Here is a 14,990-nt window from a genome sequence, read left to right on the forward strand (position 1 = left end):
AGAACTGTAATTAAACGTACCAGAAACAAAGCTAATCAAACTCAACAGTAACAAAGGGCAGCAGAAACACGTTCCCTGTATCAGATCTTCCTTGCTGGCCCAAAGCCCAGAGTTTTCATTACATTTTTTTCCTTCCCCCCCAATTTCACAACAGCATTAAGCAGCCCTGGCCCAGGATGCCTCAGCTTTACAAACTATTTGTAGGAGATCAGCTTTTCATGATCCAAAAACCCAGCATGTGGAAAGTGTTAAGTCTTTCATGTAGTAGAGGAGGTTCTTAAAACTTCTACTGTTCAGCTCAGAACTCTTGGAGCTTCACAGCCCATTAGAGGTTTGTGAACCACAGAGAAGGGCAGAGCCAGCAAAATAAATCAAGAGTTCCTGTGGGATGTCCTGGTGCTTTACACAAGAGGCACAAAGCAGGCCCTGGGTCGAACACCAGGGAGGAGCTCTCAGATTGCAGCAGCAAGGGCTGGTTTACAACCTGGAATGTGCTCTCCTCTCTTTGAAGGCTCTGGAGGCATCCCACAACATCACAGCTTGTGTCAGGGGCACTGCAGGGGAAAAGGAGCCCACAAAGTGTCTGGGGAGGGGGAGGATCAGCCCAGCTCCTCCAGCCAAGGACAAACCACCTCACCATGGCAATAAAAGCAGTGGGCCAGCACCTTCTCTGTGCTGGACAGGAGTTCGGTAAGGTAAAACAAACACTTTCTCCTTCCTGGACAGGAGTTTGGTAGTGTCAAACGAACAACCCTCCCTGCCAGTGCTGCTCATCCCAGGTGACCAGGGTCAGGGAGATTTCCCAACACAGCACGTCAGCAGCCCGGGTTTTGTCATCGTTCCTGTAACACTCTGTCTGTTTTTTAAAGGCCCAAGTTCTCAAATACAGCAATTACCCTGAGAGCAGCTCCCTCACTCACAGCTGCCCTGCTCCCAAAGTGTGCAAAGCAAAGGGCAATGGACAAACTTAACCTTGGAGGATCTGAATCAGAAGGAAACACCCCTGTCACCGTTCTGGGATTTAAAAAAGAATCAAGAGGTTTTCCGTGGAAGCTGCTCTGATCACTCGGGTGCTGAGGCATCACCTGCACCCTCCCAGGCAGCCTGAAGCAGGAAGGGAGGGACGGCTGGAATGGTCCTGCAGGATTCAGCCCCTCCTGGCTGCAGGGAAAAGGCACCAACACCACAAACGGGGGATCCCAGCCCCGTAGGATCCTTATTCCTTATGAGCAGGAGCAGGAAACCCAAAGCCTGAGCATTTCACAGCTTTTCCACACACAGGAGACATTAATGTACCTCCTGGCAGGGAAAGGAGCCCCTCACATCCCACGCATCCGTAAATCCACCCTGGTGCAGGTGTGCAGGGCTGTGGCTGACACTGACAGCCCTCCTGGCACCCTGCACAACAGAACAGCACAGGAGAAGTTCACCCAAAACGACACCACCCTCACCTAGAGGTGATCACCAGCATCTTTATGTGCTGGCAATCTGAATCCCATCACACTCCTCAGTGTTCTCCCTTCAGATACAGACTGGAAAGGAAAAACAAAGCAAAAGCAAATGCAGCAGATTTCAGTGTGTGATGTTAAATGTTTCTTCTGCTTACAGAGCCAGTTCTACCCACAAACTGCTTCACCTCCCCTATGGCACAGCCTCTACTGCAGCTCCCCGCTCTCACTCTATTCCACCATCTCTGTAATTCCTGGAGCCTTTCTTGGCATGAAGAAAAAAAAAACAAGCAGCAAAAAAACCCCAGTAATCAAGGACTGCTTCTTTTTTACAGCTGGCTGGAAACAAAACTGACAAAACGAGTGCATCTGTCTCCTGGAGTTGTTATTGTCTTTCCTCCCAGCTCCAGCAGCACACTGCAGGGTATTTGGGAGTGACGGATGTGCTGGGGCTGCTCTGGGGCCAGGGGAAGGCAGTGGGTGCTGTTCTTACAGGGCATCGGGGCAGGGGGTGATGCTGAGGAAGCACAAAGCTCATTCTGTGCTCTGTGGCAGTGAGCTCACTCACAGCACACTTTATCCCCTGCCCACAGAGGGTTTTCCTGTGCACATCCTCTGCCCCAGATGTGAACCCCACACAGGCCAGGCACAGCTCCCTGCGTGTGCGAGGAACCAAACCCTGCTCTGGCTCACCACAGTCTGAGCTCTGGGGTTTATTTACTCCTTGAGCTCCAAACCTCAAAGCGAGCTGAGCTGCTGCACAGCTCCTGGAGCTGTGACCTGTGTCACACGCTGTAAATACCCACAGAGAGCAGCACACACACAGGATTACCTGCAGTGTTCCCCTCCCGAGCCATCCCCAGGTAGGATTACACACATGCATTTCCTGCATTAGTACTGCTCTGGCACAGGATGTCCCACAATCAGCACTGCCTCATTTCTGCCTTTCTGAAAGCCATTTTCAAGCTATAGAGCTCATCCTCAGTCAGTGGCTGGATGGGGAGCAAACACCACCAAGGCTTTGATGCATGGCAGCCGTGGAGAACTCTTGCCAGGCTGGGACACTCAACCATGAAAATAAACTGCACAAATCCTTTACCAGCCACCTATTTTATGTACCTGCAACTCACAGGACCTCGGGGTTCATGTCTGAGTATTTGATACCATCTGACAACTGCCAGGAAGAAAAAAAGCTGCTGGTTTTTCTCACAGGGAAAGAAAACACAGAATAAATATACAGCTGTTGATGAACAAAAGCATTTTAACCAGAGTCACACATACCCTTCAGCACAGATGCAACAGAGAATTCACAATAGGAAAATAAACAAATTGAAATTCCTTAGGATGGTGAATTATAAACAGAAAGTGAGGAAAATGCAGTGGAACAGAACTCTGAGGAGCAGCATTGTGTTCTCTCAGTTGCTGAGGAAGGCTCAGACAATATTGGATCAATTACCCAAATAATCTTGGCTTGTATCTCTGACTACAGACTTTTCCCTACAAAGCAGAAATTGTCCTTCCTGGCTCCCTGACAGAGCTCAATGCAATTGCCTAATGGCCCTCTTTTACTTGCAACAATATTTTACTCCTACCTACCTCTAAACCTTCAGAGAAAAATAAACAATGAGATCCAATCTTGTAATGTAAAATAATAAAAAAAAGCCACTGGAGTGCAGAGCTGATTTATTGCCCATGCTAAAGTCAATTCTAGAGTCCAGCTGGCACACTGAACACACCTTCTGCTTTAATGCTCTCCATCTAGGAGGGTTTCTTAGGAGCAAAGTCAAATAAGCAGCTCATTTTTTGAGCTGATGACGCTCTAAATTACCTTTGGCATACAAAAGTAAAATGATACAATTGAAAATTAATCCTCTTATTGTCTTAGGAGAACGCTTAAGAGATTTAAAACAAAAACAATAAAAACAAAGCACATTTCAGGTACTTCCTTTCTTTGGTTTTGTCTGCTTCAGCTGCAACTGAGTTTGGGAAAGGGTATTTTGGTCTTTGGAAGCTGGAGCCAGTCCTTAATCAATCATTAATCAATGAGCACACAGTGGCACTGGCCAGGGGAAAGGGCTGCTGAGAGTCAGGTAAGATGCAGGTCCAGGAGATGGGAATTCACTCAGGGAACTGAAATAAAGGAATACACATGTGTGTGCACCTCCAGGAGATGGGAATTCACTCACAGGACACACTCAGGGAACTGGACTAAAGGAACCCAGGTGTGTGGGAATTCTGCCTGCCAGGGGCTGTGCTCACCTGAACACCTGCAATCCCTCCAGAGATGAACAAAGACACCAGGCTGTGTGTGAGTTAAACTTTACGTCTCTTTAAAGGCCTTTCCAAACCTCCCGGTTTATTATCCAATAAAGTTATGACATTTGCAATAGGTTTAACAGTTAAACTTCTGAAAACAAACCAGAGCACACACGCTGAACACCCCTCTGCAAACAGCCTCCAGCTCAGAGGCGCTGAAATTCAGGAATATCTCCATCTGAGCCCAGCGCGTCACTGCATTCCCGGTGAGCAGCACCCAGGGCCCGGCTGCAGCTGCCTCACCTGGAGCCAAACACCGACCCAGAGCTCCTCCTCCCTCAGCTGAGACTGCTCACAAAAACAGGAAAATGAAAAAATAAAAAGGCAGCAGGCTCCCTCCACAAGAGTTTGTTATGCAAATGGCTCGGTGGTTTCACTTGCACAGGAAAAGCAGCTGCTGCCTCTGCCCCTTTTGCTACCTGGAGCGAAGCCCAGGAGGATTTTGCTGCGACACAGAGAGGTCTCAGGCTCTCATCTGAGATAATCTGGGGAGGTGAAGCCCACGAGCCCCTGGTGAACAGAGCAGAGCCCTGTGCTGCAGCTCTGGAGGCAGCAGCAGCAGAGAGCAGATGAAATGAGAAGGAGCAGGGGCTGTTTATGTTGGCACTCGCTTCAAACTCTAATGGAAAATTTCAGCTCTGACTGCATCCAGGCTAGGACAAGTTATTAAAGAAAAAGGTTCAGCTTTCAAACAGAAAAGGCTTCCACAGCTTGTCCCTCTCTGAACAGCAAAGACAAGCAGGAAATAATGTGCCTTGACTGCAGTGTATTAATATTCCATCATTGGGGGAATATGGCCTCAAATAAAGCAGATTTCCTTGGGGAGAGCGGGCAGGGATAGAGCCCACGCCACAACTCCTGCTACAAACACGGCTCACCACTAAATGCAAATATTAAAAAGCCAATGTAGGGCTAAGTAATCACTTTATACCAACAGACCACGAGATATTCATCTAATTATCCCCCTGCTTTGATCAAAGGCACTCTGCTATTTGAACAATCGTGTCGAGGGAGCAGCTCTACCTCTCAGATGCTCGAGAGAGCCTTGCACAAATATTCCTGGGGCTCTGGCTGCCATCAGGAGTGCCACGGGGAGGGGACAGACACCTTGCCAGCCTGCACATATGGTAACTGCACTGACCTTTCAGCTGCTCCACGTTTGCACTATATTTAAGTGCTACTCAGGAAGCCAATATTGTGTATTATGTAACACAAGATTAAGCATTAATGAGGCAAGAATAAAATTGTTTATCTAAACCCCAATCTAAAATTAAACAGAAGTTTATGCTGAAAGCTCACACTGCACTCGTTCTGCCTCCTAACACTAACAGAGCAGAGCTTATTTAGTCTCTGAGGTAAGTCCCAGCAGCATTTAATTTGAAGAGGAAGATTTTACCATCAGAAGAGAGACCATTTTTCCTAAAGAAATGATGCATATTTAGCTCTTCTGTGCATAAATACAGCACACTGCAGGTATTTCAGTGTCAGGAAACAGCCAATATTCATAACTCCTGTTTACACTGTGCTTCAGAGCTAAATAAAGGAGCATCCACCCAGAGGCAAGATCTTTGGATTGCACTCTGTCATCCCTTGCTCAGCAGCCAAACCCAGAATCACACACACCACAGATACCTACATGCTCAGCAGGGAAATTCAGCCCAAAATTAGAGTCTGGAGTCTGTGTGCCTGCACAAAGAGCCACTGTCCTGCTGCTCCTGGCTCCCTGCAGGGCCAGCGGGGAGCAGAGAGGGGCACGGGGACCTTGCCCACAGCCCTGGGCACACAGGAGCCTCTGCAGAGCCCCAGAATGTCCCAGAGCTGTCACCCAGCTCTCAGGAGAGCCCAGAGTGCTCAGAGCCATCCCCAGGAGAGACAAGGTGGCTCCAGAATAATCTCAGTTCAACTGCAGCAAAGGCCATGGCAGCGTGGCAGGGCCGCACCTAGGAAAGGGACAGTCACACACAGCCCACTTGTGGGGACACAGGAGCCTCTGGAGACCCCCAGAACGTCCCCAGAGCCGTCACCCCAGCCCTCAGGAGAGCCCAGAGTGCTCAGGCCCATTCTCAGGAGGGACAAGGTGGCTCCAAAACCTCAACGGAGCTGCAGCAAAGGCCATGGCAGTGTGGCAGGGTAACAGGACACCCCTCCTGCACCTAGGAAAGGGACAGTCACACACAGCCCACTTCAGGGGCACTGCTCAGACAGCTCTCCTGCCCAGAACCCCAGGAGAACAATCCTGATCCTGCTGGGACAGCCTGTGCTAAGGGAGAGCCGCAGGAGCCAGCCCTGGGTCGCAGCAAGGTGACACCAGGACCTGTCCCAGCAAGGTGACACCAGGACCTGGCACCTCCTGCTCCTGCTCCATCCCCTGTTTGCATTCACCTCCTGCACCAAGCCAGCACAGAGCTAAGCTGTTCCCAGGAACACAGGAAGGCAATCCCCAACCTTGGAGGCATTTAAGTGCCTTTATCTCAGGCCTATCACAATGCTGGTGCTTCTGAAACTCTCCAATTCAAGTAGCTCAGTGTAATCATGTAAAGAATTCAGAGCAGAATGTTAAATACTCGGAAAATCCTGTATTATCACCAAGTTTTAGCAAATTACCCCAAAATGGGTGGATGGGAGGGGAATAAAACCACATTTAAAGCCAAAGCAGACAGTTAAGGAAACTGCTGCCAGCTGTGCACCTTTCATTCTCACAACATGGGAATTTAAATGCAAGTAATTATTGAAAACTGTTCATGCCACTGAAAAGCCTCCAAAATTCACTTGTTCCCATGAAGAGCAATCACAAGTGCTGCTAGGCAGGAACCCAAGGGGAGCAGGGCAGCTCAGCCCTGCAGCCAAGGGAAACCACCCAGGGGAAGATAAAAGGAAAAAAGCTGCATGGAAATAGAGGAGAAGGGGCATTTCAGACAGGTCAGTGGAAACCCAAGCAGTTCCAGGAGTTTCATTAAAAATCCCCTGGCTCAGGTACACGGAGGCACTTCTCCTCCAGGTTAGCACTGATCCACATTAAAGCAGCACCTCCCTTGATCCATTGCAGTTATTCACCCCCACGTCCACTGGGAACCCTCCTGGACATAAACATGGAAATAAACTGGAAATGTGAAATAAACCAGCGGAGTGCAGACCCAAACAAACACGCCTTTGATACGGAATAAACATTCTCCTTCATAAAGCTTCTTCCTTGAGGATTATCATTTACAAGAAATAATTGAAAATTGTTGAAAAACTATGTTAAACTAGTTAAAACACACATTGACAAACACAGGGTTTTCTCAGAAGGGATTTCACACTGATTGTGGAGGGGGAAAGCCAAGGCACAACTGAAATAGGACATTCCTCAGCACACTGTGAGAGCTCAGTACAGCATGGCCTGATTCTCATCTCACCAGGGCCACATTACACCTTCCCAGAGCCCACAAGAAATCCAGTGTCATCTTCACATCCTCATTTCCTGCACAGCAGCCTCAGCTTGGTTTAACATGGAATAACATGAAACAGGCCTGGTCTCTACAAGAATTCCCTGTTTCTGTTGCATTCCTTTTCTCCCACTGTTTCCAGGTTCAGGGTGACTTTGGGGAGAATTGCAACCCAGTGAAGGGTCCAGGAAAGGACTAATTTACAGAAACCATGGTAATAAGGAGATTTAACTTTTAGTGGGGATTGCTGAGACAAAACCCCTGGGTCCCCTCCCCAAACCTTCAGTGACCAGGAAAGAAAACTCTGAATAAATCAGAAGTCCAAGAGCCATTGGGGCAAGTCACTGCAAGAATGTCCCTGACACATCTTTAAGCACCTGGAAGTTGCTTTAGTATCCATATAACAACTTTTTACAGTTTTATTAGTTATCCATTAGTATCCATTAAACAACTTTTTAGAGTTTTATTGATGTTAATATGGAAGCTGAACAGAGAATAAAGCCTTTTTCTGGTGTTTCTGGAATTGCTACAGGGTTACTTCACACTGCAACAGAAAAACGGCAGGCAAAGTATCTGAAATTATTCTGGTGATGAAAAAATGCAGACAGATTAATCCCACAGCCTTGTCATTTACATTACTCATTATTCCACTTTAAGGAACAGAAGCAAAACTGTACAGTCAAATATTTACTGCAGCCTTTATGCTGCAATCTCTTCCTACAGCAGAAGGGCTGTAAATTTGGGCTGGAAAAGATTGGGAATTAAAGAAAGCAGAAGTGAGGCCTGTGGGCAAAAATAGGAAGCAGAGATTATAAACAGCCCGTGGTGGGTCAAAGGTTATTTGTAGATCAGTTACCACAGGGGCTAAAAAAACCCCTGAGCCCAAACCCATCAACATGACACTTCCCACAGCTCAGACTTAATATTTAGTCTTCTCTGTAGTAAAAAATTACACCTAATGAAACAAAAATATAACACTCGAAAAACGAGAGCTTCTGTGAGCTTTAACACCACTTGCAAAACTTTTACAGAAACCCCAAGGCCGGTGTCCAAGCTCCAATGTAGGAAGTTAAGCAGCACAAACAGGGGCAGGCACCTGCCCCAAACTCTCCATTTTTCAGGGCTTTTTGTTTTCCCTCCCCCCACACCCACAAAATGTTTTTCTCCATCACAAAAAAACCCAAACAAACACATTTCATATTTAAAATATAAATTTCAATTTATAAAGACACAATATACTTCAGAGCTGCTGTAATTCAAACTCAGAAGAGCACTTTTGCCCCTCAGCAACTTTACCATCAGCAGAATTCATTTCTAAAAGCAAACACTGATTTGTTCTAGACCCATTCTGGGAGATATTCTGGAGGCAAGAGGAAAGGCATGGTATGTGTAGGTTTGTAGGATGCTGATAAGATCCACACTATCCCAGCACTCCCTCCCAGCTGTCACCTTTCCAGGCCTCCACACCTCAAAATCCAACAGGATCCTCGAGTCCACCAGGACCAGAGCAGTAATCTGAGTTTCCCTTCTCAGCAGGATGAGCGAACTCGCAATTGTCTCATCCTCCCCTTCCTTTTTAACTCACACAGTGTTACTATTTACCACCCAGAGATTTGTGTTATCACAGCACCGTCTCGCAGGAACCTCGGGGAGGAGAATGGAGCCATCCCACAGAAACTGAGAGCTTTTTAAATATCATTACAGCCACGCTCTCCCCCAGCGCACATCCAGCCTGCACACCTACACAAGTCTGAGCGCTCCGTGACGCTCCAAATCCCTGACACGCTGCTAGAAAACAGCCCAGCTCCATTTGCACGGAGCTGCCTCGCTGCTGAACCCGGCACAAAAACGAAAGCACTGCCCAAAGGCTGGAGGGCACCTGCAGGACAGAGCCCGAGGCTCTTTGGGGCAAATGGCAAAGGGAGCGGGGCTTGCCAAGGCTCCCAATCTCCTGGGCAGGGTTTGGGGTGCAGGGACAGGGTTACACAACCCCAAAGAACACCGGGACACGGATCCAGGTGGGGAAGGGTTAAGCAAAGCCTGCACGGTGCGGGTCACAGCAGACCCCGATCCCATCAGAGGCTGCTTTGGTTTAGCTTTTCTTTATTTACCCGATGCCACTCGAGCCCCACCGGGTGACACAAAATGTATTATCCCGTCGTAATGTCAGAATTTAAAATTAGATTCGCTCTCCATAAATACACTTCAGCCAGGCTCAGTGGCTCCGTCCAGCCATGACGATTATTTTATGTAACATCTTTCACAGCCCAAGACCTAAAAACTGCACTAAAAACCAGCAGCTGCCTTGGCTGGCTGAGGATTTCTCTTCCGTTTATCTGAGGAGAATTCGGGCTAAAAAGGAAAGAGTTTCGCAAGATCAAACAGCGAAGCAGCGAGAGAAAAAGCCAATTACATAAAGTCCAAATGTACTTACGGTCTCCTTATTGGGAAGCAACTCCTTTCGGATTCTGAAGAAGTTCTTGCCGTACTGCCTCAACCCCTTAATAAACCGTTTCTGTGATAAAAGATAACAAAACCAGCGTGTTAGCAGCAGCAGCAGCAAAAATAAAAAAATGTTTAAAAAAAAATATTAAAAAAATCCCCCAAACGGCGGCGGTGAATCGGCACCGGGAGCCCGGGGAAGCGAACGCACCTACAGGGCTGCGAACGGGGGAAAGGGCTCGGGAAAGACACCGAAATCCCCAGCCGCATTCCCTCCTTCCGCCGCCAAGTTCGGCGCCCGGAGCTCCGCCGGAGCCGGGGCCGCTCGGAGCTCCGCCGGAGCCGGGGCCGCTCGGAGCCGCTCGGAGCTCCGCCGGAGCCGGGGCCGGGCAGCGCGGGCAGAGCGCGGCGCGGGGCTCGGGGCAGGTGCCGCAGGGGTTAAAGGCTCGCAGCCCCCGCGTTCCTCGGCGGGGCTCGCTCGGGCCGGGGCCGGCGGCGGGGCCGGGCGCGGAGCGGAGCCGAGCCCCGGAGCAGCCGCGCAGGGCCGGGCGGAGGCGGCGGCGCCCAGCGTGTGATGGCGGCGGGGCTGGGCGGGCGGCTCCGCGGGGCGCGCCGCAAAAGGCGGCCTGGATCGCCGGCCCCCCTCAGCCCCGGGCCCGGCACCGCCGCCGCCTCCTCCGCCCGCCGGGCTCGGCCCCGACACCGCCCCCGGCAGCCGCGGCAGCCGCCCGGCCCCGGCCCCGGCAGCTGCAGCGCCGAGCGGCCGCGGCACCGCTCCCTGCTCGTCCTCTCTCCTTCCTTCTCGTCCTCTCTCCTTCCTGCTCGTCCTCTCTCCTTCCTTCTCCCTCCCGCTCGTCCTCGTCCTCTCCCGGCCCCTTCCCCGGTCCAGCCGCGGCCGGGGGGCTCCAGCCCTGCCCGCGGCCTCTCCCGGCCCCAGCACATCCCCACAGGAGCCAGCAGCGATGTAAGGCTGGACAAAGTGCCTCTCTCTGTTCTAGAGAAGGATTTCTTCCTTCCCCTGTAAACACCGAAATAAAAAGGCTTTTTCCTTTCCTATCAACACCGTACGTGGGTATAAACAACAAGCAAACAGCAAATTTCTGCCTGCAAAACCGACAGGGGATGGTGAGTATGTGGGCCCTACTATTCCAGGGAAAGGAGGGAAATGCGAATTCATAATTCCCTAAAAAGAAACTAGCAAAAAAATAAAAGGCCTTTTCCTTTGCTATAAACACTGTGTATGGCTATAAACAACAAGTAAATAACACATTCTGTCTGCAAAAAAGATAATGGATGCTGAGTACATGGGCCCTGCTATTCCAGGGAAGGGAGGGAGAGGAGATTTTAAAATCCCCTAGAGAGAAACATGCCTCAAGTTGGGTTAATGTATTTTGGATCACATCTTTTTGCAAACATCTGCTGGAAGGAGGTGGGCAGGGATCAGAGGCTTCCATGAAGGCATGAGGACTCCCAAAAAGGTGAATTCTCTGCTCAAACGGAGCTCTCAGCTCCCAGCCCAGGAAAGAGCCTCTCTGCAGCCTCCAGGATCCTGCAGGTTTGCTCGCACGGGGATCTATCCTCACCTAACCCTGACCCTCAGAACCAGCACGACTGCAGAGTTCGCCAGGAACGTGCCCGGGGCCACGGAGACGGGAATTAAGCAGCGCTTGTAAAGGCTTGGAGATTACAGTGTGAGATTTACTCATCCCCACCTGCTCCTTCCCGACAGCCCACACCGCACCCCGCAGTGAAGCGTTCAGGGGTGCCCGAGCTCCCAAACACGGGAGGTTTTACTGCCTGCCCCCAGACACAGGCACAAGTCGCCCAGGTACCTGCAGAGCAGGATGCCGAGTGCCACAGCTGGTCCCCAGTGCACTCACACTCCCGTTTTTACCAGGTGAAGCTTCCCAAGGAATTCTCATTAATGCTGGGCTGGGTGGCTGGGTCACTCCCCTGGCACCACAAGCCTCTGGCTGGTGCTCTGGGCAAGAGAGGGTGGCAGCAGCAGTGACAACCTCAGCCCAACACCACTCCCAGCATCCCAGGGAGCAGTGCAATTCCTGTCTGCAGGAATTCAACAGCTAAATGGGGAAACATGGAAAGGCAGGCACTGCTTACAATGAGAACACCCAATTCCTATTCCTTATTTTGCCTGAGACTTACTAATGGTGCACTTGAATTCTTAGGCAACCATTGAGTTATTTTTTAAGATTCCTTTTAACCAAACCATGTCATATTTGGGTTGTGTTGTGATTCAGCTCTATTAATAAAACCTGTGACAAACTGTTTTCCTTTGACCCCATGGGATGCCAGAAGTCCCTGCTGGAAATGCAAGCCTAGCATGGAGCCCATCAGAATAACAGAATTCAGGGACCTTGAATGCTGCTCCAAATTTCCACGTAGGAATGGAGTCAATCCTTCTGGCCAATTCTGCTGTTAATCACCTTTATTGAGTACAGAACTATCCCTGGGCCACTGAGAGATACCCAGCTCTAAAGGAGCTTTGTGCCCCTTGGAAAGGCAAGGGAGAGACGCTTCTTAATATACAAATAACAACAAAGCACACAAAAAATAATTTCAGAAACTCAGAAAATCTAGAGCTTATAAATACTTTTTAAAAAACCATTTTCAGATTTTTCTTCCTATTCTAGACTTCCATTAATTCAGGCATCATGGCCCATTCTCCCTGCAGCAAGAATAGGACTTTTCTCCAAGTCAAGCCCAACACAGACCTCAAAATGGCTTTAAACAAAACAGAACAAAATAGCTGCACACCAGCTCAGAGGTGACCTGTTGCTCCCACAGAGCAGAGTGCCTGACACTGACTGAATTTGCTGTGCCCTGCACAGATGACATGCACCAGTGCTGCAGGAGATGCTGCACTGCTCACAGGAGGCATCCGAGAGCGACAGCTGCCACGCTAAAATAGCCTCAAACACAGGCTGAGCTCAGGCCCATGGATAAGTTTGGGTAAGAAGTGGAAATGGCTCTGAAGCACAATGGTTTCATTTTCACAAGTACATAATTTGGATTTTTAGGACAAACATTTCAATTTCAGCACTTCTGTTTAACTTTAAAAGATTGCTTATGACAGGATTCTGTCAGCATTATTGTTTGTGCCGCTCACTGAAGACAAACTGTGCCACAATTAATGAAGTGCTGTGGGTAATGAAGCAGCTTCAGGAAATCCCAGGGCCTGTGGGGCAGCCAGTGCTGACAGACACAGCTCAGTTTTATGGGGTGGTTTCCATGGCTATTGACCAGCCCCAGCACGAGGCCTCCTCCTGCCATTTGATAATTTGATGAAATGCATCAGATGCTGCAGCATCCTGCGTGTCACAGGAGCTATAAATAACCAGGGCAGAACAAGGAACAAGCGTGTTAATGTCTGCCTGCTGCTGCTTGCAGGTCCCTGTTTCACCCTGAGGAACAAACAGGACCCACAGAGCCTTGCAGGTCCCTGTTTCACCCCTCCTGACAGGACCCACAGAGCCGCTCTGTGCCTGGCAGAGCTCATCTGGCATCTTTGGCACGGGGCTGGCAGTGCCAGCCTGAGCTCCTGCGTCAGGGTTTCCATCGTGCCCAGATCACAGCCTGGCAGGAGGAGCTGCCTGCTGCAAACCCTGTGTGCTCCTCCACCCCAAAAACCCCAAAGAAAGCTGCTGCTAAAGGGTGCACCAGTGACATCCACTGCAAAAACAACCACCAACATGCTCAGTCAACTCCCAGCTGAGGATTTCCACCTGATACCTTCAGAAAGGCAGCACAGCTCTGATGAACCTGCAGATTCATCAACGTGTCCCTTCTGACGTGGTGCTGCAATCCAGCTCACAGCTCATTGTTTTCTCTAAGAAATTCCATGTGCTGCTTCATTCCCTCCCTATGATTTCCACCTGGTTAATGAGTGAAGAGCATTGTGTAATGCAAAACATTTACACACAGGGCCTCTCCTGATCTTTCTCAATCCAGGAAATGAGGATTTTATTTCTCAATCTTTCTAATAAAAAACAAAATCAAATCACCTCTTTAGACTATGTCCAAAAACAGTAAGTTCTCCTCTCAACCTTTTCCTTAATTCTAAGCAAATAAAATGGGAGATTTTGCTGTTATGAAAGCAGTAAGTTCAGTGCATGTCTGGAAAGGCCAGGCTGTCCAGGCAGATGCCAATGGAAGTTGTCACCACCCTCCATATTTAATATGCATTTTAAAGTTTCATAATAAATATGGCAGGAAAATTTATGATGTTTCCATTAAAAGCAGATAAACAGTAAATACATGAAAGGATCTTTACTTCTTGATCCTCACAAGCGGCAAAACTTCTGTTCAGCGTGCAGCACATTTAGAGATACTTGAAAATAAAATCATGTTTAAAATCATGTTTAAAATCCGGTTCTCTCACGCACAGACGCAGAAAACCAGAATGTTTTGGTGGCATTCATTAGATGCCAGCCTGCAGGACAAGGCAGGGATGCTCCCACTGGAAATGCACAGCCCTGTGCAGAGTGCAGCCCTGGTCACCCGCACGTGACACCAACCCCACGCTCCCCAGGCCATCTGCCCAGGAGATCAAGTGTCCTCTCTAAACAAACTGACAAGGAATACATCAGCTGAAAGCCTTCCAGGTGCCCAGCAATTTGCTCTCTCCCTCCCGACTGCATCGCTTTGTCCTGCTGAGAAACCATCCTGGAAAAGGAGAGCCTGGCCCCAGTGAGGGGGACTGAACCCAGAGCCCTGCGGGTCCCCACAGCAGCCACAGCCAGGCAGTAACAGCTCCCTCAGGGAATGCCAGCAGATCCTGCACGATAATGACCCCCTTGCATGGAGCTGCTTTTGTTGGGAACAATGGAGCTCCCATGGTACCTCTGCCTGGCTGGAAATATTGGTATTAAGTGAGCGTGAGCACAGCTGTGTGTAAATGACACATATAAACAGATTAGATTTGTGTATTTATACTGGATGCAAACACATTAATAGCGCATTTGCATACCCAGTTGGCTAAATGAGATTGCATGCAGAGCAGGATTACTGGTTACAAACACATTTATTTAGGATTTTCAATAAAGTATTTATATTGCCATTCAGGAGGTCAGAGTGGATTCATCATCCTTTTTCTCCTCTTTGCCTCTCAGGCACACAGAAATGCTCTCGTCAACATGCTCTGCACGGATTGCCCAGCCCTCCTCACAGCCAGGCTGGGACAGGGCTCCAGGCAGTTCCTCCCAGTTACCTTATTCAAGGGGATGTTTCAGGGGTTCTCCTTGGGACCACAGCATGAACCACCCCTAAATGCCAGTTCACAAACTCCCCTTCCCCTGCTCTGTTAATGCCAGGGATCAGTGCAGGAGTCTGCATGAAAGGC

General features: G+C 49.3%; 1 protein-coding gene across 2 annotated transcripts in view; it reads right to left on the reverse strand.

Annotated features, from left to right (window-relative positions):
* The window catches only part of RERE (arginine-glutamic acid dipeptide repeats), a 106,668-nt gene that overhangs the window by 27,375 nt on the left and 64,303 nt on the right, over nucleotides 1–14,990 (reverse strand). For both annotated transcript variants that reach the window (XM_059487490.1, XM_059487489.1), the window contains exon 10: nucleotides 9,624–9,704. In XM_059487490.1, the coding sequence (XP_059343473.1) occupies nucleotides 9,624–9,704 (81 nt within the window). The remainder of the gene's footprint in view (nucleotides 1–9,623; nucleotides 9,705–14,990) is intronic.

The sequence above is a fragment of the Ammospiza nelsoni genome, chromosome 22 (assembly GCF_027579445.1).
Source record: "Ammospiza nelsoni isolate bAmmNel1 chromosome 22, bAmmNel1.pri, whole genome shotgun sequence".
Taxonomy (NCBI): Eukaryota; Metazoa; Chordata; class Aves; order Passeriformes; family Passerellidae; genus Ammospiza; species Ammospiza nelsoni.